General features: G+C 41.6%; 5 protein-coding genes across 6 annotated transcripts; 4 read left to right on the top strand and 1 right to left on the bottom strand.

Annotated features, from left to right (window-relative positions):
* Positions 1 to 615: 615 nt before the first annotated feature.
* On the top strand, positions 616 to 4,753 carry LOC116209650 (proteoglycan 4). The gene is made up of 5 exons (XM_031543363.1): positions 616 to 1,226; positions 1,994 to 2,102; positions 2,385 to 2,517; positions 2,786 to 3,703; positions 3,994 to 4,753. The coding sequence occupies exons 1-5, from the start codon at positions 1,052 to 1,054 to the stop codon at positions 4,387 to 4,389; spliced, it is 1,731 nt and encodes a 576-aa protein (XP_031399223.1). The 5' UTR covers positions 616 to 1,051; the 3' UTR covers positions 4,390 to 4,753.
* An 805-nt stretch (positions 4,754 to 5,558) lies between these two features.
* On the top strand, positions 5,559 to 8,800 carry LOC116209652 (ubiquitin-conjugating enzyme E2-17 kDa-like). 2 transcript variants are annotated; one of them, XM_031543366.1, is made up of 5 exons: positions 5,559 to 5,816; positions 6,508 to 6,581; positions 7,478 to 7,605; positions 7,777 to 7,881; positions 8,409 to 8,800. In XM_031543366.1, exons 2-5 carry the CDS (start codon positions 6,512 to 6,514, stop codon positions 8,550 to 8,552), a joined length of 447 nt encoding a protein of 148 aa, XP_031399226.1. In that variant the 5' UTR covers positions 5,559 to 5,816; positions 6,508 to 6,511; the 3' UTR covers positions 8,553 to 8,800. The 2 variants fall into 2 exon arrangements, with proteins under 2 accessions (XP_031399226.1, XP_031399225.1); XM_031543365.1 differs by having other exon boundaries at positions 5,631 to 5,816; positions 6,472 to 6,581.
* Positions 8,801 to 9,192: 392 nt separating this feature from the next.
* LOC116209651 (ubiquitin-conjugating enzyme E2 28) lies at positions 9,193 to 11,624 on the top strand. Its single transcript, XM_031543364.1, has 5 exons — positions 9,193 to 9,429; positions 9,817 to 9,930; positions 10,342 to 10,469; positions 10,659 to 10,763; positions 11,230 to 11,624. Exons 2-5 carry the CDS (start codon positions 9,861 to 9,863, stop codon positions 11,371 to 11,373), a joined length of 447 nt encoding a protein of 148 aa, XP_031399224.1. The 5' UTR covers positions 9,193 to 9,429; positions 9,817 to 9,860; the 3' UTR covers positions 11,374 to 11,624.
* Positions 11,625 to 12,581: 957 nt separating this feature from the next.
* LOC116207906 (thioredoxin H9-like) lies at positions 12,582 to 15,510 on the top strand. The gene is made up of 5 exons (XM_031541021.1): positions 12,582 to 12,899; positions 13,801 to 13,896; positions 14,054 to 14,173; positions 14,569 to 14,691; positions 15,068 to 15,510. The coding sequence occupies exons 2-5, from the start codon at positions 13,876 to 13,878 to the stop codon at positions 15,206 to 15,208; spliced, it is 405 nt and encodes a 134-aa protein (XP_031396881.1). The 5' UTR covers positions 12,582 to 12,899; positions 13,801 to 13,875; the 3' UTR covers positions 15,209 to 15,510.
* An 800-nt stretch (positions 15,511 to 16,310) lies between these two features.
* LOC116207905 (receptor-like protein kinase FERONIA) lies at positions 16,311 to 19,685 on the bottom strand. Its single transcript, XM_031541020.1, has one exon. It carries the CDS (start codon positions 19,231 to 19,233, stop codon positions 16,558 to 16,560), a length of 2,676 nt encoding a protein of 891 aa, XP_031396880.1. The 5' UTR covers positions 19,234 to 19,685; the 3' UTR covers positions 16,311 to 16,557.
* Positions 19,686 to 23,013: the final 3,328 nt, after the last annotated feature.

A 23,013-nucleotide genomic window follows, 5' to 3' on the forward strand; every position in this document is an offset into this window, starting at 1 on the left:
ACTACACGCGGGGACAGATATAAGAATTTGGTCTAAGGAGAACAAAATTTAAGGAAAGGCAAAGAAGCATAATCTAAAATCAAGAGAGATGAAAGATATGATTTCACTAAAAATGATAACCTTGACTTTGAGGAGGCCGAGATTCATTATTATTCAATTGTTAATTTGCTCAGCTGTAATATATAGTTTTGAATTTTTACAAAGTAAAATTTATTGATATTGAATGCAAGTTAATCAACTGATTATAATATACATGACACGAGAAAATCAATTCTCACGCACAGTTCATTTAACCGTGATAGGTGTGTGCACTTATGTGAACGAGCATTTTTTTTTCTAGATGTAACTCATCAACGGTACCTGTCGCGATTACATAAATTATATGTGAAGAGAATCGATTTCTACTAATAGTTTTCCAATGTGAATATAGAAATTTCATCTAAAAACTTCTATGTACGGTTAGTTTTTCTACTTCACGCCATAGACAGGTCGATGCATGCTTAGAAGGAAGATTTGTCTCGATCACTAACCGAAGACAACCCATCGTAATTTCATAGGAAAAAAATACGGTTACTTTTTTGAACTGACAATCATGGACGGGGGAGGGAATTCTTCAATTGAAAGACTTCGTTTGGAAAGAGGGAGAAGGAGAGAGAGAGAGACCCCCAGCCCACTCAGTCACGCCACAGAGCTTCGTCCCCAGCTCTGAGACTCTCGACCTGCGTGTGTGCGTGCCTCAACTCCATCTCCATCTCCTTCTTCATCTCCATCTCCTCCATCGAAGCGCCTCTCTCTCTCTCTCTCTCCCCCTTATCATTCCATTTCCATATGACGTAAACCTTAAAAATCCCCATATCAATCTCTCTCTTCTCTCTCTCTCTGCCCCTTTCTGTCTCCTGGCTTCCCATCTACTAATGGCATCTCTCTCCTCTCTCTCCACCCCACCCTAGATCTCGGCTCTCTCCCTGTTTCTCTCCGGGCATTCCGCATTTCCTCCACTCCCGGATCTGCCCGAGCAGATCAGTCACCCCTGCTACTCCAAGCCTTTCCTATGAGCCGGAGCGGGAGGGACTACCTCCTCGGGGGCAGGAACTTCCCCCCGGGATCGCTCAACCACCGACGCGGCCATAGTTTGACTGCCCCAAGGGACGCCGACGAGAACCTGGATCTCTTCTCCAGGAACCGCCGCAGCGTCTCCGTCGCCCCTTCCGAGGAGTCCTCCGATGGTACGTATCCCCCTCGCGTCCCTATCCGATCCGAATCCAATCTGACAGTCCCCGAGTCGTACTGAAGCTGCTGGACTGCAGCAGCCAAATCTGCCTCGTAATGATTCCGTCGCTTTCGGGAACGAATCAGTTCATTCAGTGCGAACTGTCGACGCCATTGTTTCCAGCTCGATTAGGACCTATGCCATGATCCTGTCCTCGTTGATCGTATTGCCCCTGAAATCTTCCGGTGTAGCCTTTTCATCTATATCCCGATTAACATGATCGGGAGGGCAATGAAGTCATTTCACTTCGTCGGAGATTGAGTTTGGATTGTTAAGGAGCGTTTGATTTGTCCTTTTTTGCCCGGTTCGTGGAAGGAGATGGATGATCGTTGCGGAACCGAAAACGATGTTTAAGCTCCGGATATTGGATTAGGTGCCGTTGAATGGGAGCGGAGACAGAAACGTCAGCATACCATGTCGTTTACATACTGAAGGACAAACAGACAATACCCCCATACCGGTTTATGGTTTTTCCCTTTTAGTTTGAAACACACTTCACTCCAGATCAGAGCAGGGAAGCAGAAAATTATCGTTCGTGTTGGTGATGTATCTATGCGTTCATTTTGTTCGATCAGCTCTGTAATGCTGGATTCGTGATCTGCTTCTTGTCGACCTTATGCAGAATTTCCCGTCAGCAGTTCTGCTTTTACTGATGTGTGCGTAAATTTTACATGCGATTTGGTTTCAGTTTCTGACATGGTACTTGTGTTATTCCTGAAACAGCTTCTACCCTGAAGCTGGGGAGACTGTCAGTTGGTTTGGCGAAAGTGGCTCGAAATGGGCTCGATGATCTACTGTCATCCACTGATGGAGGGAAGCATGATTATGATTGGTACATATTGACTTTGTTCTTCGAATCTCTAGATTTGTTCACATTTTAATACCCAGATCCTCATTTTATCATCGAGTTGCTCCATGATGATCCAGAGTAATAACAGTCTGTTTAAGATATACTCGTGATTCCAGCTCGGCCAATGCCTGTGGTTGTAATTCTCTGTTCATTTGAAATTGCCATTCTTTGTTGCTGCCGGTCAACTCTTCAGTTTTGTTTCACGCTCTCTCATACATGGAGAATTATCGTACCAGCCTAATGTGTATGTGATAATGTCTTCAGGCTTCTCACTCCCCCTGGAACCCCTCTGTTTGCCTCATCAGATGGACGTGAACCTCAAGGCCCTCAACCAACCACAGCTGTCCCAAGAAGCAGTTCTCTGGCCCGGTCATCGTCTACCACGAAAGCCTCAAGGGTACATACTCATGTTGTTGGCCATAAAAAATTTCCATTTGCCTGAACACATTCAAGAGGATCCGTCAGTGACCTTTGTAATTTTATTTATCCTTTGCATGACAGAATAGAGTAGGCAGGGTTTCTTGGTCTAGGATGAAGATTCATTTCTTAGATAGCTATCTGTTTCTCATTTGCCGGTGGTTTATGTCTTAGTAGTTAGTATTGAATGAATTGTTTATTTCAACCGTACTGATTTCTAACTGTTTTTTTTTTCTTCTATGTTTCAGCTGTCCGTATCACAATCAGAAAGCAGCCATACCTCGAGACCAGCTAGGAGCAGTTCAGTGACTCGCTCGTCCATTTCCAGTTCCCAATATAGCAACTATTCCTCAAACAGATCATCTTCAATCCTCAACACAAGTTCTGCTTCAGTCTCATCCTACATCAGACCATCTTCTCCTATTACCCGCTCTTCATCTACAGCAAGGCCGTCCACACCATCTACCCGTTCATCAAATTCGCGACCCTCAACTCCTTCAAGAGTCCGTACAGGACCCACAAGCTCTTCCATTGAGAAACCTCGACCAACCCAAAGCTCTAGACCTTCCACGCCAAGTTCCCGACCACAGATTCCAGCAAACATGAGTGTTCCAGCTTCTCGATCAAATTCTCGGCCTTCAACTCCTACTCGCAGAAACTCTGCACCATCGCTGTCTCAATCAGTATCATCGATTTCAGTTGGACGTGCCCTATCAAATGGTCGCACTACTACACCATCATCAAGACCAAGTTCTCCTGGCCCACGTCCTAGGCCTCCACCTCAACCTATTGTTCCCCCAGACTTTCCCCTGGAAACACCCCCAAACCTCAGAACTACCTTGCCAGACAGACCGCTTTCTGCTGGCAGGTCCCGTCCTGGTGCCTCTGTCACCGCAAAGGGGAATACCGACCCGGCAGGATCTGCTAATTTGTCAAGAAGACAGCCCTCACCTATCGTAACACGAGGAAGGCTCTCAGTTCCAGAGCCATCCGGAAGAGCTCGTGTCCACTCTCATGCTGCAGATCCACCAGAGCATCGAAAAGCCCCACATTCCCCAGAATTGGGGATGAGAAGGCCCGTCAAGACTCCGACATCTGCTCCTGATTCCAATGGTTTTGGGAGGACTATCTCAAAGAAGTCGCTAGACATGGCCATAAGGCACATGGTATGGAAGCTTTTTCTCTTTTCCTCGAGTTAGCATTGATTGCATGATTTGGTATACAGCTGTGTCCAAATTCAGCATGTCGGTGTTCCTTCATCACTAAGATCCATTACTTGCCAGATGACATAATTTTTTTTAAAAAAATCCATATCATTCTAGTATACAGTCGGGTCAACTTTATACTTGCACAAGTATTTCACTTCTGGCTGCATTTCTTTTCCCGTGTTTTCTTGTATTAACTCACTTCTGTGCTCCTCAATAACTCTTATTGCTATTTTTGGTTTCTAATGTAGGACATAAGAAATGGCACGGGCAGTCTCCGGGCACTTTCAAATACCACCCTCTTCCCCCAAAGCATCCGATCCACTGGTTCCAAGACACATTCATCTCGATCTCTTAATGCCTCCGTCAATGGCAATGGTAACCACCAAAGCAGCAATGATGCGCTATCAGAAAGTGGAAGCTGGAACGTTAGATCTCCAGACAATAGCACTGTGTCAGGTAATGGGAATTACTCTGCGAAATTGACCGAAGTGGACATCTACGAGAGCTCGAGGTATGATGCTATATTACTTAAAGAGGATCTGAAGAACACGAATTGGCTCCACAGTGTTGATGATAAATCAGATCAGGGGCTTATCTTCGATAATGGATTTGAGCCCCTGCCCGAACCCTTTGGCCCCTTATAGCAGTCGAGAAACGGCTTCTTTCGCTTGAGTGAATGTTGTTTATTGGTTGGCATATATTAAACATTTCTAGTCAGAAAGAAAAATTACTTATGTTGACACCGAATCCTCGGGAAAGTGAGAGGAGAGTATGTCATCGGAGGGGTGGGGGCGACCGGAAATCATGTGTTTTGCTTTTGGTCCGCTGTACTACTTTTGTTCATGTCTTTCAGAGGGAAATGGATGGTTTCTTCTATAGCAATTATGAGCATTTTGTGGGCCAATTTTTTGTCAACTTTCATGCATTTTCTTGGAGGAATTCGAGGCCGCTGCTTTGTTAGACCGTGTCACCATTTGATTCCTTGTCACATCGATTGGAATAATTGCAGTCTCGTGGATTTTATGATGTCTTTGTACCGGTGGAACATTTTTTTTCTTTGCGATCGGGATACCTACCGGCACTCGCATGTTTAGCTGCATGAGATTAAAGAAGTAGATCTATGTAGCTAGCACGGATTAGATGACGCATTTTCTTTTGGATGTATCAAGGGCTGGCCATTCATTGTTTTCGGGGTTAATAAAAAAAAGTATAAACTTTTTATATTTTAATAATTCTTAGCACGAACTTCTTTCATTTACTTAAAAATGCATAAACTTTTAATTTGATAACAATTTTAATACGGCGTTAAATTTTCCATTAATTTGAATAAAATTGAAGTTAGAGGGCGCCGACGACCCCAATCGGGAGGGAGAGCGCCGGCGATCTTGATTAGGGGTTGGTGATCGGAATCGATGCCCCCACCCTCGGATTTGGGAGAACCCTCAAGGGGATCGACTTTATCGGGAACCTGACTCAACCAAAGGGCTTACATGCAATTAATTCCGATTCGAGCTTTTGTTGAACTGCGGTTCTAATCAATGACATTATTACCAACCGTAGTCCGTTATATATTTGAACTTTTGACCGTAGCACTATGCATATTCTCGCGGTATTCTCCACGGAACCAATACTTGGACACTGCTGCAGTCTTCATTAGTGGAAAGGTGGAATTGAAGTTAAATTAGGACTTCTGGGGGTAAATTGGAAACACATAAAAATTCAGGGTGCAGAGTGTAAGATTCAAGGATCGAGAATTGTCTTGTTCTCGCCCAAAAGAAGCACGAGGGATAAAAACAGAAGGGAGATTCTGTCGGCATCAATTTCTCCCGCAAAATTAGGTTTGCCCGATAGAGCTCTGAGGGGGCTTCTGCCTGTGCCTCTGCCTCTGATTCTGTCTCCCCCCCCCCCCCCCCTGTCTCGCAATTTCAGGGATTGGAGCTTCGGGTTTTGGGATTCTTCGTTTAAATTTGTTGGGGAGGCGCGCCTGCTTCTGACTTTGACCGGTGGACTCCATTTCTCCTTCCCCTTCTTCGCCGTTTCCTCTCTCCGATCCGATTTCTCTCTTTCAAAGGTAAATCCAATCATTCCCTATTGAGAGAAGCTTTCTGGGTTTCCTGGTATTGGTATGAATTTCTACATGCCGGGGAATTTTTGTTAATTTCGATGAAATTGATGTGGGGATTTTTCTTTTCGTCTCTTGATTGCTTTGGAATGGAGCGGTTCTTCTAGTTTTCGGGGATTTCCAATCGACAGTGTCAGACTCATGTAGAAATGCGTAATCTTGATCTTTTCTTTTCTTTTTTGGATAAGCAATCTTTCCCTGCGTCTATAGCAGCTGCAATATGCCATTTGTTTATGATCTGGGTGACGGGTGACTTAAATAGCTCGATCGAATGAAAGGATTTGGAGGAAAGGATTCGAAGGGTGAGTGATATTCCTCCAAATCCGTCTGTCCGGTTAGGAATTTGTTGGCTTGATGGGGAAAAAAAATCATCTTTGGTTCGGGTCGAAAAAGTTTCTCTGTTTGAAGATGGACATGGAGGGGCGACACTCTCCCACCAATTCTGTTCTTCCCTTTCCCTCCAAGTTTTTTCACCAAACGTTACATGAGTTTTTCGTTGTTTCTCCCATGATCAAAGAATTAGCCTCTCCTCTTTATCTGTTGAGCTTTCCTCCTTTGGTCTTACCTTTGGTCTTACAATCAAAGAGGATTTGATGATTTGCAGCTCTGATTCGAGACTGATATATATCTGCTGAAGCAGAGGAATGGCTTCAAAACGTATCTTGAAGGAACTCAAGGATTTGCAGAAGGATCCTCCCACTTCCTGCAGTGCTGGTAAGCTATGAGAATTGAATGCTCTTGGTAAGAATTGGAAACATGTCGGTGACTTTGTTTAGAAGGAACATAATTGATGAAAATTTAGCTTGTTTGTTGAAATGGGCACTTTTAAGCTATTTATCATACATTATTGGTGTCGTAGTTGTTTATTGGATTCAATAGGTCTCTATGGAGCATGTATTTCATCTTTTGAATATCTAATCCTACACACTTTTGCTTGAACCTTGAATGCAATTTCCTAATGTTGGTAATTGAAATGATTGAAAAGGATATATGAGTTAATATGTGTTCTAAAGTAAAAAAAATATTCGTAATTAAAGAAAGGTGGGGGGGCGTATAGTAGAAACTTATATGGAATTAAAATTAGGAGGAACATAAGGAACGCTTTCTACTTCAGGAAGAGGTATAGTGTAAATAAATTGATCACTCTTAATTTAAACTTATTAATTTTTCTTATATTTATTAATTAAACTTATTAATAAATTGTTAGTTAATATAAATAACTAATTATTTTAATTGTTAAATAATTTTTTCTATCCATTCTATTTTCTATCGAAAAAGAATTCAATTTCTAATATTAAATTAATAGAAAAGAAAATAGAATCTAAATTTTTAAGCTAAAAACTAAGTGTCATATTATAATTATAAGCGTCTCTTTTTTATTTAAATCATTCAAAATATCAATCTCGTTCTTGAGATTTCTATCTCAACACCAGAGCCTTTTTCTCAGTTATGTTTATGACATGCATCATTAGTTTTGACTTCATAATCAGCAAGGACTTTTCTCAAATAATTGTTTAGCAGACATGTATACACTCAATCTTGTGCCAAATTTTAGCTGCTAGATGTCACATGCCTCTTTGATGCTCAAACGAGTTGTCTTTGTTTAACAGGTCCTGTGCATGAAGACATGTTTCACTGGCAAGCAACTATAATGGGACCTACTGATAGCCCTTATGCTGGAGGCGTTTTCCTAGTCTCAATTCATTTTCCTCCGGATTATCCCTTCAAGCCTCCTAAGGTTGGGTAATACTTGCTGGAGTCTGGTGTATATTTTTTTTATTTATATAAAAAATGTGTTGTTTATGCATTAGTCCTTTTGCTGTCTTGTTATATTCTGCAGTTTTGGAGAGTCGAGGTTTAGTCGTGAAGACAGAAAAAATTCTTATGCATTGAGATTTTCACTATACAGGTTGCATTCAGGACCAAGGTATTCCACCCAAACATAAATAGCAATGGAAGCATTTGTCTCGACATCCTGAAGGAACAGTGGAGTCCAGCACTTACCATTTCCAAGGTTTGGTGCATGTTAATGTTCCTAATATTTGTGTTGCTAAAATTCTCGAGACCCAACATATAAGTGGAATTGTTTTTGAATTATGAAGTCAACTGTGGTGTTTTTCAATTTCAGTTGGTGTTCTTTTTCCTTTTCCCTTATATCTTCCTTCAGAGGCTTACCCTTTCAACCGAAAGTTTCTTTCAAATCCACAATATAATTCTTACTGTTGAGGAACCCGATTGGCAACTTGATTCTTCTAGTTGCAATAATTGGTATGACCTTCCGCCAATTAGAACTCCTTCATTCCTTATGTATTCCAGTTCTGTGTATCATTGAAGACGTTTATTGCCTTACTACCATGGTATCTCAGTTCTTGATTATGCACCGTGCCTGATAGTGTCTGCTCTTCTAACATAATATTGAACCTTCTGTTGTTCTTTATGTCTTATGCAGTGCTTTTTATGCTATATTCTTGGGAGCCCACGCTTTACTTATGGTTCAAAATTCAAATTTAGGGTTGCTTACTATGTTGTTCTTGTTATCAGGTGCTGCTCTCAATTTGCTCGCTGCTCACTGATCCGAACCCTGATGATCCTCTGGTCCCGGAGATTGCCCATATGTACAAGACCGACAGAGCCAAGTACGAGGCTACTGCTCGCAGCTGGACACAGAAGTACGCGATGGGATAATACCCGCACCTGAACCCACTTAAAAACTTAGTGCTTCGAAAGAAGAAGCTTGCTTGTTTCCAATGGGAAGTTAGTTCGGTCAGAAACTTTGTTTAATCGATCATATTCTAGATCCTGAAACTATATGTATCGACACAGATCTGTTTCCCATGTGTGAATCTTGTTTGCAACTCCCTTTGCATTTGTTTGTGAAGCGTTTAGTGTTTAATCATGGATATGTATGAAAACCCACCAGGTCATTTTGGGAATCTGAATGACGAGACCCAATCTTTCTCCTAGTTGAGGTTGGTCTTAACTGGGGAAGCTCGGCACCTCGGAGGACTGGTAGGACATTGATCCCCATTTGTGTTTACTGTTCACGGTCCATCTATCACCTGAAATTTACAGAACGCCACTGCATTCATCCGAGTTTATGGCACGATTGTGAAATCAGCCTCATAATCTCTCTTTGTAAGTTGAGTTCAACCTCGCAATTTTTATTCCTGGAAGATTACAGACCCCATTTGCCATTCATTCCTGGAGGATTAGTGAAAGGGCCGGATTGGGGTAGAATCAAAACTTCAGGGAGTAAATTGACAGAACACGGAACCTCAGGATGCGAAGCAGCAAGGGTTAAATCAATCAATCAATCAATCAATGCGCTGCTTCAGCTTTCCCTTCGACCGAAAAATTAGGTTTGCTCGACCGGCGACGAGGAGCTGTGAGGAGCTTCTTCCTCCCCTTCTCCCTCCTCTTTCAATTCGAAGGATTCGAGTTTGGAGTTGGGGATTCCCTTTTCAAATCCTTCTGTTGAGTGGCGGGCGTCTGCTTCTGGGCTCTTGACTTTGACCGTTGGACTCCATTTCTCTGTCGAATCCGATCTCTCTATTTTGAAGTTGTAGGTCCAATCTTCCCTTCTGCTCCTGCTTTTTCTCTACAAGGTCCCAAGATCTTTCATTTACGCTCAGGGTGTCTTGATATGGGCCCTCTTGTTTTCACAGTCTTGGGATGGAATGGAATGGGGCGGGTTGTTCTATTGTTCTAGCATGTTCAATCGGGTGGATGAAACTCATGTAGGAAATGCCTAATCTTGATCTTTTCCTGCATCTCGTTCAGCTGCTATATGCCCAGTTATCTATGATTTGGTGGATTTTCCATCGTTTCGATCATGGGCTTGTTTCAGGATCTGCATTAGCTATTAGAAGAAATGAGAGAACTTGCCCCTGTTTTCTCTAAAGATTTTCTCTTCGCCGCTTCTATAATTAAAGTCGCGTTCATGTTGCAGGTTTTGTTCGGGACTGATATATTTATATCTGCTGGAGCATAACAATGGCTTCAAAACGTATCCTGAAGGAACTCAAGGATTTGCAGAAGGACCCGCCCACTTCCTGCAGTGCTGGTAAGCTGTGAAGATTGACTACTCCTTGGATGAAGTGGAAGCACAATTCTGATGTTGTTTAGGAGAAAGTTGGTTGACGACAGTTGAGCTAGTCCCTTATACTAGGCACTTTAGCTTTTCTTACATTGTCGGTTATTTTAGTTTTTCTGTTAGATCTACAAAAGATCTCTATTGAGCATGTATCACATCTTTCACTCATATAATCCCTCAATACTTTGAAGTGCTCAAAGTGAGGTTCCTAATGATTGTAGAAAAGAGCCTTTTCCTATGTATATGAAATGGATCATTAGTTTTGACTTCGTATTTGGGGGGAGTTTTCTCAAATATGCATACTTGAAATTTAATGTGCTAATATATATTAGATACTCCATCCTGCTCACATTCATTTATCTCTTTTCTTTGTTATAACAGGTCCTGTGGCTGAAGACATGTTTCACTGGCAAGCAACTATTATGGGACCTTCTGATAGCCCATATGCTGGAGGAGTGTTCCTAGTCACCATCCACTTTCCTCCTGATTATCCCTTCAAGCCCCCAAAGGTAGGGTTCTTCCGTTGGCCCTTTTCTTTTCAGTGCAATTTTTTACATGTAATAATATATCATAGGTGTTGTTTGTGGGTTGGCTCATCTGCTGTTTCATGTGCATACATGTACGTTGTCCAATTTTGCAGAATTGAGGTTTAGTTGTAAAAACTGAGAAATGCATACGTTTACATCTTTGTTTTACAGGTTGCATTTAGGACCAAGGTCTTCCACCCAAACATAAATAGCAATGGAAGTATTTGTCTCGACATATTGAAGGAACAGTGGAGTCCAGCTCTTACCATATCCAAGGTTTGGCGCATGTTAATATTCCGGCATACTTGTGGTACCGAGATGCTTGAAGCCCAGGACATATGCGAAATTCTTCTTGAATTTTGAAGTGGACCGCGAATCTTTTGAATTTTATCTAGGTTTTCTTCCCTCATTTTTCCATTTATTTCCAGGAAGAGATTTCTCTTCATTTCACATAATTTCCGAAGCCAGGACAGCATACTGCTGAGGAATCCTATCAGCGACTTTTGATTATTCTAGTTGCAATAGTTGGTCTAGCCTTTTACCAATTAGAACTCCTTTGAATTCTTATTTGTTCAAACTGTCTCTATGATTTAGAGTATATGATTATGAACCGCGCTTGATCATATCTGCTCTTCTGACATTATTGGATTTTCTTGTATGAATCTTCTGTCATTATTTTTGCTCGCTCCCATGTACTGAAATTCAAATTTGGAGTTGCTCACTAAGTTATTTTGCTGATCAGGTGTTGCTCTCAATCTGCTCACTGCTCACTGATCCAAACCCCGATGATCCTCTAGTCCCAGAGATTGCCCACATGTACAAGACTGACAGGGCCAAGTACGAGGCTACTGCTCGTAGCTGGACTCAGAAGTACGCAATGGGATAGCCCTGCACCTGAAAAACACTCAAAAGTACTGCATTGGAAAAGGCAGAAAGCTCGCGGTTGCTGTTTGTCCCCAGGGGCAAATTAGTTTGGTCATAAACTTTGTTCTAATTAATCATTCTAGACCCTGAAATTATTGTGCTGGAACCAGGAACTGAAAACATGTACGGACACATGTTTCCCCTGTTGCGACTACTGTTTGTCAAGAGTTTCTGAAGTGTTTATATACTCATGAGGATTCATTTGGTCGTTTAGGTTGTGTTGTCTGTCATCTTTCCCGCCCTTAAACTTGATAGGAGTTTCTTTCTCCTCGTGAGAGGAACATGGACTGCAACGTTCTTTGTGAACCATTTCTCTGCATACCCATTGCTCGTCGGCCCTTCTTAGCAGTAGGGCCAGGCTTGATCTATTGAGATCTTGTCAAAACAAATTGGAACTGGAAACAATTTGGCTCGCACTGAGTCTGTTTTGTACCGGCGGTCCATCTCTCCTTTTTCAATCATTGGTTATTGAAGTTCCATTAAGACAAAGGAAAATAACATAACCTTGTATCTTAAAGTCTCGAACGATATTCAAATGATATCATTTAACTGATTTGGTCCCCAAATTCATTTTTTGTCTCTAATTTTGCTCATAGTGTATGAGTGAGTAAGTCTCATCTTTTATCCCTGGTTATGGGTTCTATCCTATATATAAAGAGAGAATCAATCGTAAGACAGTCGTAAAATGAAACCGTGACTGAAAAAGGAAAAGTGATGTAGTGGCACGCATGCTCTTATTTAAAAATTAAGAATTCGATTTTTATCAGAGAGACTATACGTGTCGTTTTATTTCACTTGTCATTTCCCTACACTAATTTTATATTGCTCTCCTGCTTCACGAACAAAGTCGACAAAAATTTGATCTCTGCTATCTCATGGCTCGAACAGAGATTTTTTTTTTTTTTTACTTTATGTGCACTTTAGTATCTAAAATCCATTGTGAATTCTAACTAATTCATTTCGAGTCGAGTCGATTTACTAAGAGATAAAACCCTCTTTGCATGAGAGACATTATTTTTCAGTGACAAATAAAAGAAAAAAAAAAGTAAAGAATAAAATAATTTGTAACGTATTTTTATTTTCTGCTTTCTTTTTGTGATAATTGAAACTAAAGATTTCCCAAAAAAACTGGAAAAACAGAAGAGATTCCCATGCAAGTCTGCATGGTGACAGTTGGGAAATTGCAAAAGGACGGACGCGGACACGACCAAGCAAATATCTTCTTCATTCCCCTCTGCTCTGCCCCTCCCACAATTCTTCTGCTCGGTCTTTCCTTTCAGGAATCATTCTTCTTCATTCATCTCTTCAAATTCGGCACAAAAATCAGGAAGGGTTCATCTCAATCATTCCTCCCCGCTCCTCCTCTCGCCGTGGCGTTTGCCCTGGTTTGTGATTCTGAGGAATCTCCGTCGACAGCGGGGTTCTTCATCGATCCCCTGCTTCTTGGTAGGAAGGTTCGGGTTCAGCCCCCATCGTCCATTTTGTCCGGTACTTATTTCCGTACTTTAATCATCTCTTCTGCATCTTCTCGAAATGGAGATTATATCTTCTCCGCAGATTTTGTTTTTCCTGCATTCATGATTGTTTGCATCCTCCATATGATGCAAGTGAATTCCATTTGTCTGTTATTGACAGCCCGCAGAGGTTAATTTGCTTGTTATTTAGCTTATAAGGCTTTAGGGAGAATGAGATGACAGTTGACACCATTGTGCTCGCATTTTGGCTTTTTACGCATGGCGATTTGAGCTAATGAAGATGGGTTCTTGTGCAATTTGTGTCTGTTATTTCAAGAAAGGATTTCCTGCAGCTCGGTTATTATGGTCACCTAATTTGTGCAGTTTACTAAGACTTTCTGCAATCATTGAGCGATTTACTTTTTGCTAGATGTGGTGGTTACTCTGGACAATGTGTAGCTCGGTTGAATCAACAGAGTTAAAGAGCACTTAAATTTGTTAATTCGGTGAAATCGACTTATAACTCATAGTAGTTTTCTCCGAATTCAAATATCCGATAATATGGTTGTTGCAGGGTTGTGATGGGACCTTCGGCATGTAGGATTCGCTTACTTATAGTTGCTAACTGCAATATGGCAAATACCAAATGGAAAGCATAGTGAAATCTTCATAGGCATGCGTGCCACGTCAAAACGGAACGGAATTATCATATGAAGCCGTTATCATTTCTTCACTCAACATGGCAATGATTGTATTCCTTTCCCTATCACTTGCTAAGATACGAACCATTTTCCTTTTCAATATATACTCAATTCTTTCCTTTAATTTACGTATTTTCAAATGAATTATCATATTAAAATCGATGATAATCAACTTCTGTGTTATGGTTTAAATGTGTCATAGTATTTGTTGCTCATGTCAGTCTTTGTCTCCAGTATTTGCCGACAAGACCGATCAATCTTTCAGGGAGATATCGTATCCAAATTCCAATAGCCTCTCTGAGCATTGTTATGGGTTCATGTTTACCTAAGGTATATTCTTGATCAAGATCATCAAACTTCCAATATCTTTGCATTTGTGATGGGTGAACTGAAATGATCAGGATGTTCTTTGGATAAACGTAACAGATATGTAACAAGAATCTTTGGTTTAAACATTTGAATTTATTAATTTTCCCGATTGTTGTAGTATCAACAAGCTGGGAGGTCTGACCCGAATGTTAATCTTACTGGCGGGAATTTACACCTCGTGACCACGATGGAGATTTGGGAGGAAAAGCTTTCAGAAGCAGAAAAGTGCAGAAAGAGCGTAAGTACTTCTGGAAACATGCCATTATATATGTGTAGACAACTGCGAAGTAAAATCTCCTTTGGATAATTTTCTTAAAAAGTTTGATTTTACTGTTGGTGTACTGCAGAATCTAATCGGAGACTCCTCGTTTCTCACTTTGAGTTTTTCTAACTCGTAAATTTGACCAACCAAGTTTAGAATTCCTTTTCAGATATATTTGTCATCACATTTTCGTTTCAAGCACTATATTACAAAACTCCAACTTTATCTCGAGCTTCTGAATCCCATGTTCAGAGATTAGAAAATCTTCGTTTTTTACTTTCATTAGATTTCATTGAACATTAGGAGGAAAAGTCTGTCCGAATGTTTTTAAGGAAAAAGCGTATCTTGATTATCTGCCAGCTGATTAACAGGTCATTGCGAACTTCAGCGCGACCTGGTGTGGTCCGTGCAGGACAATTTCAGCTTTCTATGCAGAATTAGCTCAGAAACATCCTTCTCTGATGTTTCTATTGGTCGATGTCGATCAACTTACTGTAAGTAACGATGTTTTCTTTTCATAAACTTCGAGTCATAGTTCATCCTAAGCTCTTTTCGTTGGTACTTCATACTGAGGTTATGGGCATTCAGCTGCATGATCAATTATAGCTTATATTGGCTTCGGAAAGTTCTGCAGTTTCCATTTTTTTTTTTCCTGTTTCTTGAGAAAATAAGAAACTAGTATGGGCCAGAGCGTGTCCGGCAACCTTTCTACTTGTTACGAATATTTAATTTTTTGGTTTTATACAGAACCCAGAAATCTTTCATGATCTGCTAGAACCAACAGAGGAAGATCTCTTTCTCAATCCATTTATGTATCTGTGTTATTCGGGGAGCTAAGTGCGCTGAGATGGCGAATTATTGCTAATGCAGGAGCTCAGCACATTATGGGACATTCAGGCGACACCTACTTTCTTCCTCCTTAGAAATGGGCAGCAAATCGACAAGCATGTGGGTGCAAACAAGCAGGACCTACAAAGAAAGATCACTGCAATCTTAAATTCGAAACCATAGCCTAAGACGTGTCAGGGACTTGACAGGTGATTGATTACTCGTTCCTCCACTCTCACCCGAGGAAGTTCGTCGAAACTCTGTTGAGACATGAAGTTTTGAGCATCTTCCGCGTTTCGGAACCGTTTGTCTTCTGCTTTTTTGCCTGTACTTTTGCCTTTCAACGCTGTAAATAGGACTGATTGAGGACTGGTTCAGTATATTCTTCGACCAGAAAGCAATTTTCTCAAACTTGTGGTACGGTGCCAAGTTGTTATTATTATTTAGATGGATGCGCAGAAGACCCACTGCAGAATAGTTAGTGAAAGTTACTGTTAGCCTATCTAATAGTCGAAAACCGAGTCACACGTCTCAGGATACTCATCTCAACACCGACAGCAACGCTTAGGAGAAGCGTTCCAATAAAAGGTTGTAATGCCAGTTGGACTAAGACATGGAAGCACATCTCAGACCCCGCGTTAGGAGGCCGGAATAAAAAATGGACGAGGAGATCTTAACGGATAGTCTTTTGTGTCCCATGGCAACACCAATGTGGGGACAATGAAATCAAAGGGAATATGTCGCAACTGTCAGACCCAAAAACAGATGATAGATTTAACCATTCTTGCACTGTCCTGTATCGTAAACATAGCCTGTCGGCTTGATTCGAACTTACAACTTTCGCTTTTCAGTATTACCGATCACGAGCAGAACATTCAACTTTTAAATTCGAATCGACTCTGTCCGTCAACTCATAATCATTCCATAGCTCGAACCGACATTCGAGTTGTAACCTTTTCTCTTCCTCTCCCTCTCTAATCAACACTGTATGACAACTAACAAAACCGCGTAGGCAACAAAAGACAGCTCCTGCCACCAACTCCATCCACATGCCATGCTGCCAGCTGATACCATTATCTTTTCCTTACTATATCTGTTTATTTGACCAACCTTCGTGCCCCCAATTACGAGCACCAATTAGAAAATTTGGACCCAAAATTGGGAAAATAGACCAATTCTTTTAGTAGTCGGAAAGGAGATTCTCAGTTGATGACAGACGTGTTCGATGATAAATTGACGTAGACAACTCGAAGGTGTAGGTACGATAACAGCTGAAAATTGAGAGGAAAACAAGCTAAGAGGATCGAATACAAACGTTCTTCTCATCATCAGGTTGCTAAAAGAAGGAATTACAATAAAAAAGAATTATTAGTTTACACACTTTCTTAATCATGTAACGTAAAATGCAGATTAGAACTTGGCTTAATCGAATATGATAAACCCGGAAAAGGAAAAAAAAAAAAAAAAAAAAAAAAAGAGGCATATCTAATGATTTGATTGGAATGATCGGACGGTGGTAATTCTGATGATAGCTACCGCCCTTTAGGATCCATGATCTGCGAGAAAACAGCGCTCGGGGTTAGCCCATCGGAGTCTTCACTTGCAATGCTCCGGCCACCAATGCTCATGCTTATTGTTGAGTCGGTGATATTGCTGTTGAAACCGGGACATGAGTCAGGATCCTTCTTTCCTTTGCAAGCCACATCGAAGGACCCATCCTCGATACCCAGTCCGCCGAGAGCTTTCCCGCCTGCTTCTGCACTCTCCTGTAGCTGCAGAGCGAATTCGAGGTTCCACAGCACGTCACCCATCGATGGCCTGTCGATGCCTTGATCCGACACACACTTCATTGCAGTCTCGGCAAACTTCTTGAAGCACTCGGGAGCGATCTTTCCCTTCAGGTGAGGGTCGATGATCTGATCGACCATGCCCTTCCTGTGGCAATGAGCGGCCCACTCTGCTAGGCTGACTTGCTCCTTGGGCAGTGTTGGGTTCAATGCTGGCCGAGCACAGATTATCTCGAATAGAACGACCCCAAAAGAGTAAACATCAGATTTGTCGGTCAGTTGCTGGCGCCTGAAGTACTCTGGATCCAAGTATCCGAAGCTCCCCTTAACGACAGTGCTCACATGTGTATGATCTAACATCGGACCAGTCTTGGACAAACCGAAATCCGAAACTTTTGCCACCCACTTCTCATCCAAGAGGATGTTAGTTGTCTTCACATCCCGATGGATGATAGTGTATTTGGCGCCAGTGTGGAGATAGTGCAAGCCACGGGCAGCTCCGATGCAAATCTCGAGCCTCTGCTTCCACGGAAGCGGGGGCTTCTGTGTCTTGTACAGGTGCTCGCGGAGAGTTCCATAGGCCATGTAGTCATAAACGAGGATCATCTCAGTATTCTCCTCGCAGTATCCGATCAGAGAGACCAGATGGCGATGGCGGAGTTTGGAAAGCATCTCGATCTCAGTCTGGAACTCGTGGACACCTTGTTCAGAGAGAGGGTTGCCTCGCTTGATTGCGACCTTAGTCGTTCCGCCGTCAATCTCTCCCCAGTAGACTTTCCCAAAGCCTCCTACGCCAAGGAGAAGAGATTCGTCAAAGTTTTTGGTGGCAGCTGTGATCTCGGCAAAGGAGAAGTGGCGGCATAGGTTTGAAGGAATGGAGGACGCCTGACTTCCGGTGGCATTTGTCTTTGAAGAACCTGCAGTGTGCGAGTTCCCATAAAGAGAGAGGGGGAGCCACCCAGAATGACCATCGCTTGAGGTCGATAGCTTCGAATGGATATGTCGCCGCGATGCACTAACCAGGAAGAACCCAACGACCAGAGCTAAAATAACTCCAGCGCTAACACATCCTGCAATAATCGCCTTATGATTCTTAGACTTCCCATGGCCCGAAGGAGGTCTTCCTGCAGACTCATCGATTAGAGTTTGTTTCGGAGCTGGAACAGGATTTGGCCCTGCAAGATTGCCAGTTGTATCGTTTATCTTAAAGATCTCTACTCCGTTCAAGATCGCATTATAATACTCAGACTTCGTTTCTGTGAACGGATGAAGTTCAAGCCACAAATCCTGCTGAGGACTTCCATTTGGCACGAAAACAACATAATCCTTATACACTGGGATTCCATGGCCCTTGACCCATCCGACCACATCAGCTTCACGTTCAGCAGTTTGATTGTTGATGAAGATGCTGAACACCCTCTGATTGATCTTAGTAATGTTCTCTGCGACCTCGCAGAAATGTAGCCGGACCAAGTAAGAGAACCCAGAGTCGATTGACAAAATCCACGTCAGGTTGTAATGCAAGTTGATGTTCGGATCGGGTCCCATCGATCTTGCAGTGGAATAGACATCCTCAGGCGCAACGTAAGTGGGCATGCTCAGCGGGTAAGAGATATTATCCTTAGGATCAAGTGACTCGGGAACCCCAAGTGCTGCCCCGTAGATGTAGGGGGTGTCGTCCCTCCATGACCTGAACAGGCCCGTGTCCTGGGAAGGCGAGATATCGTTCCCGCCCACATTCAGCCGGTAGACATTCTCGAGCGTAGTGGTGTTGTCGATGTAGAACGGAACGCTCCCGCCAACAATCATGGTAGTTCCATCAGTAGAGCTGTAGATATCCGGCATCGACGCAATCTCAATCCCGTTGACGAAAGCGTATGCTTTCGAATAGCTCTTTGACGGGCTGAAAGTGATATTCAGAGCTTTGCCGGCAACATTAACCGAGTACTCCTTCACTACGTAAGCGAAGTTCAGGGCCCCGGCCGTCTGAGAAACGCTGAAGTTCTTCAGAAGTGTGTAATCGCCAGCCAAGACAGAGAAAATAGCGTCCGACCCGTTGAGGCTGTTATAGGAAGAGGGATAAAAGTAGAGCCGGACGAACTTCCGGCCTGGACTGACAGGGAAACTGTAGGTGAACTCCGAACCGAAGACACGAGCCGTCATGAACGGGACTTGGGGGACAGAGGGGTCCTGCGTCGCGGCGGTGGCGGATTTCGAGTCCAGACCCGACGCAGCAAACTTGGAGTTGACGTCCGATGTCCATTCCCGGCCATCGGTGTCGGTAGCGCGAGAATCGGCCCCGCAGCTCAGCAGGATTTTCTCTGCCGGGACATAATCAGAGCACAGGGCGACACGAATGGAAATCGACAAGCAGAGACATATCAAAACCAAAGAAGAGCGGCTCTCGAGAGAGCTCTTCATGGACTCAAACGGCAGCAACAAGCCGAAAATCGATGCGACGGAGGTCGAAAATACCTCGGAGACCGAATATCCGAGCCGATCAACGGCTGAAAGGTCAGCTCAGAGCTTCAATGGAGCACACACTAACGCAGAAACTACAACGGGGAGGAATTTCCGATTGAAGCAGGACCGTGGAAGAGAAGTACGGGTCTCGAAAGGGAGAGACCGCGAGGAACTGGAAAGATGGCGGAGAAGGTGGCGAGCTCAAGAGCTTCTCCTCCAAGAACTGACCGGGAAATGCTCGGTGCAGAAGCCCAGAGAGAATGCAGCTCGCCGGAGGAGGAGGAGGGAGAGAGTGAGAGCTCACTGGCCGGAAATTGGGCCGAGATTTGAGATCGGCGGGAGGGATTGCCTGAGCCGAGACGGAAGGCGAGGGAGTATGGGCGCTTTAACAGCGAGGGGCTTTGGATTTAATCGTTCGGGCGATTGGGTGGGGGTGGCGGTTGGGAGGCGGAATGACGGGAATGCCCTCGGGGGAGTGAGTGTATTAACGGGGGGTGCCACTCGTCGGGGCTCCGATGTTTGGATGACAGTTCACTGAGTCGAGTGGAGCGAGTGACTGCAACCGGATTTCGGGCGACACGCTGTGAGGGATAAATTCGGCTACGCGCTTCCGCCTACCGGCAGACGGCCGTGACCCTGCCGCATGCTCCGTCTGTCCCATGATGGACCCTATGGGTCCCAGTTCTGGAGCCGATAAGGTCTATCAACCCGGAGCAGCCAAATGGTTCACTTCGTGAACGTGCGTATCTGTCTTTTTTGCTGCATCTTAGCTGGCATTCCATCCTTTTTGTCTTTTTTTCCCTCTTTTAAATCTTAAAATAATCTTACCACTAGGTATGGTTGCTGCGCTTTGCTGCGGTCCAAGAAATATATTAAATGATTTGAAATTTTACAAATAACATTAGGTAAAGGAGAACGTATTCTAAAAAAATAAAGAAAATACTCTCAATTTATAAATTTTTGAAAGTTAATTAACAATAATAATCAACTCTCATTATTGGATCTTCTTATATAAGTAAATGAAGAAAAAGTACTTATAACACAAAAAGATAAATGTACGGTATAATCTTTTAAAAGATACAATATAGAAAATGTTAATCGATGAATAAAAATAAAGAATACACATCGAAAGAAATATATAATTATTTGTAAAGAAAAATAAAGTGTATGCTATATGTATACTTTTTTAGAAAAAGATAATAGATAGAGACGATAAGTAGAACGCATTGTGTCAAAATCTTATAGTATTCGGGAAAAATTAGAAATGCTTGTACACGATAGTGACGAAAAAACGCGACTCTATACTTACTTAGGAATGTTAGAGGTTTGGTTCCATAGGTGACACTATTTATATATACATATATAATCATTAAAAAAAAGTTGGAAAAAATTATACCCATAGAGACAAATATAGATAAAAGTTTGAGAAAAAATACTTTTTTTTTGAAATAATTTAACGGTCGGTCCTTTTCATCAAAATATAATATCAATTGCTTGTTGAATCTTGTGAATTACATGAAAGTATAATACTCCAAATTCGAGAGTTGAAGAGCTTTAAAAAACGTAGGAATTAGAATAAAAAAATAGATGCCCATGAGTGAGAAAATGTTTTCGATTCACAACCTAAAATTTGTAAAAGTAAAGATTTTATCATAATTATTGGTCATTTCACCCAATCATTTAATCATGAAATATCAATTGCTTGTTGAATCCTATGAATTACGTGAAAGTAAGATACTCTAAATTCGGGTTGTCGAAGAGCTTTAAAAAAGTATGAATTAGAAATAAAAAATTAGATACTCAAGAGTGAGAAAAGATTCCCTACTCATAACATAAAATTTAAGTAAAAATATTGCATTTATCCTAAAGAAAAGGTCCAATTACAATAACAAGATTATTAGTCTCGAAGGGTTAATCAATTACCTGTTACCTTAGTCTAATCGAGTTTAAAAGTAAATTGGAAAAGTGAAATTAAAAATTTTAAGAAAAAGAAATTTGAAATTAAAAATAAAAAAAGAACATGACGAGGGGAAAAAAATGGCCCACTCGCTCTATGGTCTCATGATGGAACCTATATCCTCCGTTTGATTTCGCAGTTAAAATCACAAAAAATTTAACTTTAACTTTAACTCAACACACTACACAACAAAAATACACATTTCCCGAGTGAAAAATTTTAACTTTAACTTTAACTCAATACACTACACAATCATTTGTCATTTTTCACAATCAAAATCAAAGTTATTTTAACTCTGAAACCAAACGCACCATAACTTCTTGTATAATTGTTGCTGGTTATTTCCATTTTGGGTAATCATTACTTTCTAATAAATATTTTTTTCGATTATAAGAGAGACTCGTGGCTCTAATACGATGAAATAGAAATCTTAATAGTCGATAAAATGATACGAATAATCCCACTGGATATCGAACTTGAAACTTATTGATTATCAAGCGAGAGCGTGCTCTACCACTGCACCCTTTTTTATACTTCTTAATATCCTTTTATTCTCTCGGCCGAAAAGGGCAAATATATATATATATATATATATATATATATATATACCCGCCAACTTTGTGTATGAGGGTGATCCTTTCCTAGTATTTTCTTTTTTTTATGAAGTGGAGTCCTTCTCCAAAAATGTATATCGCATATTTTAGGTTACTAGTATGACTTTTTGATATCCACGAAGTTGACAAGTTGGAGTTACGCAGTTACACCGATCCCGACCTTGTTTCATACGGACATGACGTTCTGGAAATATGGTCAGGTATCTTACCATGCTCGAGCACGACTAGAAGGTTGTACTTGATGACCTGGAAGCCGACTCGAGTTCATTCGCTGACTCTACGGAGAGCCAATTTTAAGTTTTGAGCGAGTTGAGTCAAGCTTGATACTGTTTGGTGAGGCTATTAAGCCGATTATTGCCTTTCAGTACCATCTCCATATGAATAACGTAACTATTGGTGATATTCAGCCAAAAAATAGAGAGAGTAGTTATTGGTGAAAAAAACATTAATGGGGCGATTCACGGTTATCAGGTAGCTTCTTATTTATTTATTTAACCGTAGGTTTTCCATTTTGGATTTTCACTAATGTGCACAATAATTGAGGTTGTTAGGTGGATAGTCATTTTCACTTAGCAAGTTTAGTTATTGATTTTATACATGCCGTGAAGCCTACAATTTTACCATTTTCGAGTAAACAATTAATTGACCCCTCTCCACAGCTCGCTACGAAGAAGATTCCTCTTTGCATAAGCCATTAATAAGAATTAATGCATTCCGATATCTTTACCTTATGCAGTGATATCGATATTCAACTATATAATCTTTTGAATTAATAAGAATTAATGCATCGCGATATCTGTATCCCATGCAGTGATATCGATATTCAACTATATAATCTTTTGAATTAATAAGAATTAATGCATCGCGATATCTGTATCCCATGCAGTGATATCAATATTCAACTATATAATTCTTTGAATAAACTTAGTTGATTCAAGTAATTCAACGTTTTTTCCTCTTAAATAAAATTTTCCATAGAAGCCCTTCGAACTGAGTACGAGATAAGATGTGTAAATTCATGTGTCACTTGCCATCGCTTTTTGAATACTGATACAAGAGGAGTCCCATTTCTACGACCGGTCTCTATATATTCGAAACAAGTGATGGCATGCATATATGAGTGCATGGTAGAAGTTTCTCTGCCGCACGCTAAGCCTCATTCGTCCA

The sequence above is a fragment of the Punica granatum genome, chromosome 5 (genome assembly GCF_007655135.1).
Source record: "Punica granatum isolate Tunisia-2019 chromosome 5, ASM765513v2, whole genome shotgun sequence".
Lineage (NCBI taxonomy): Eukaryota > Viridiplantae > Streptophyta > Magnoliopsida > Myrtales > Lythraceae > Punica > Punica granatum.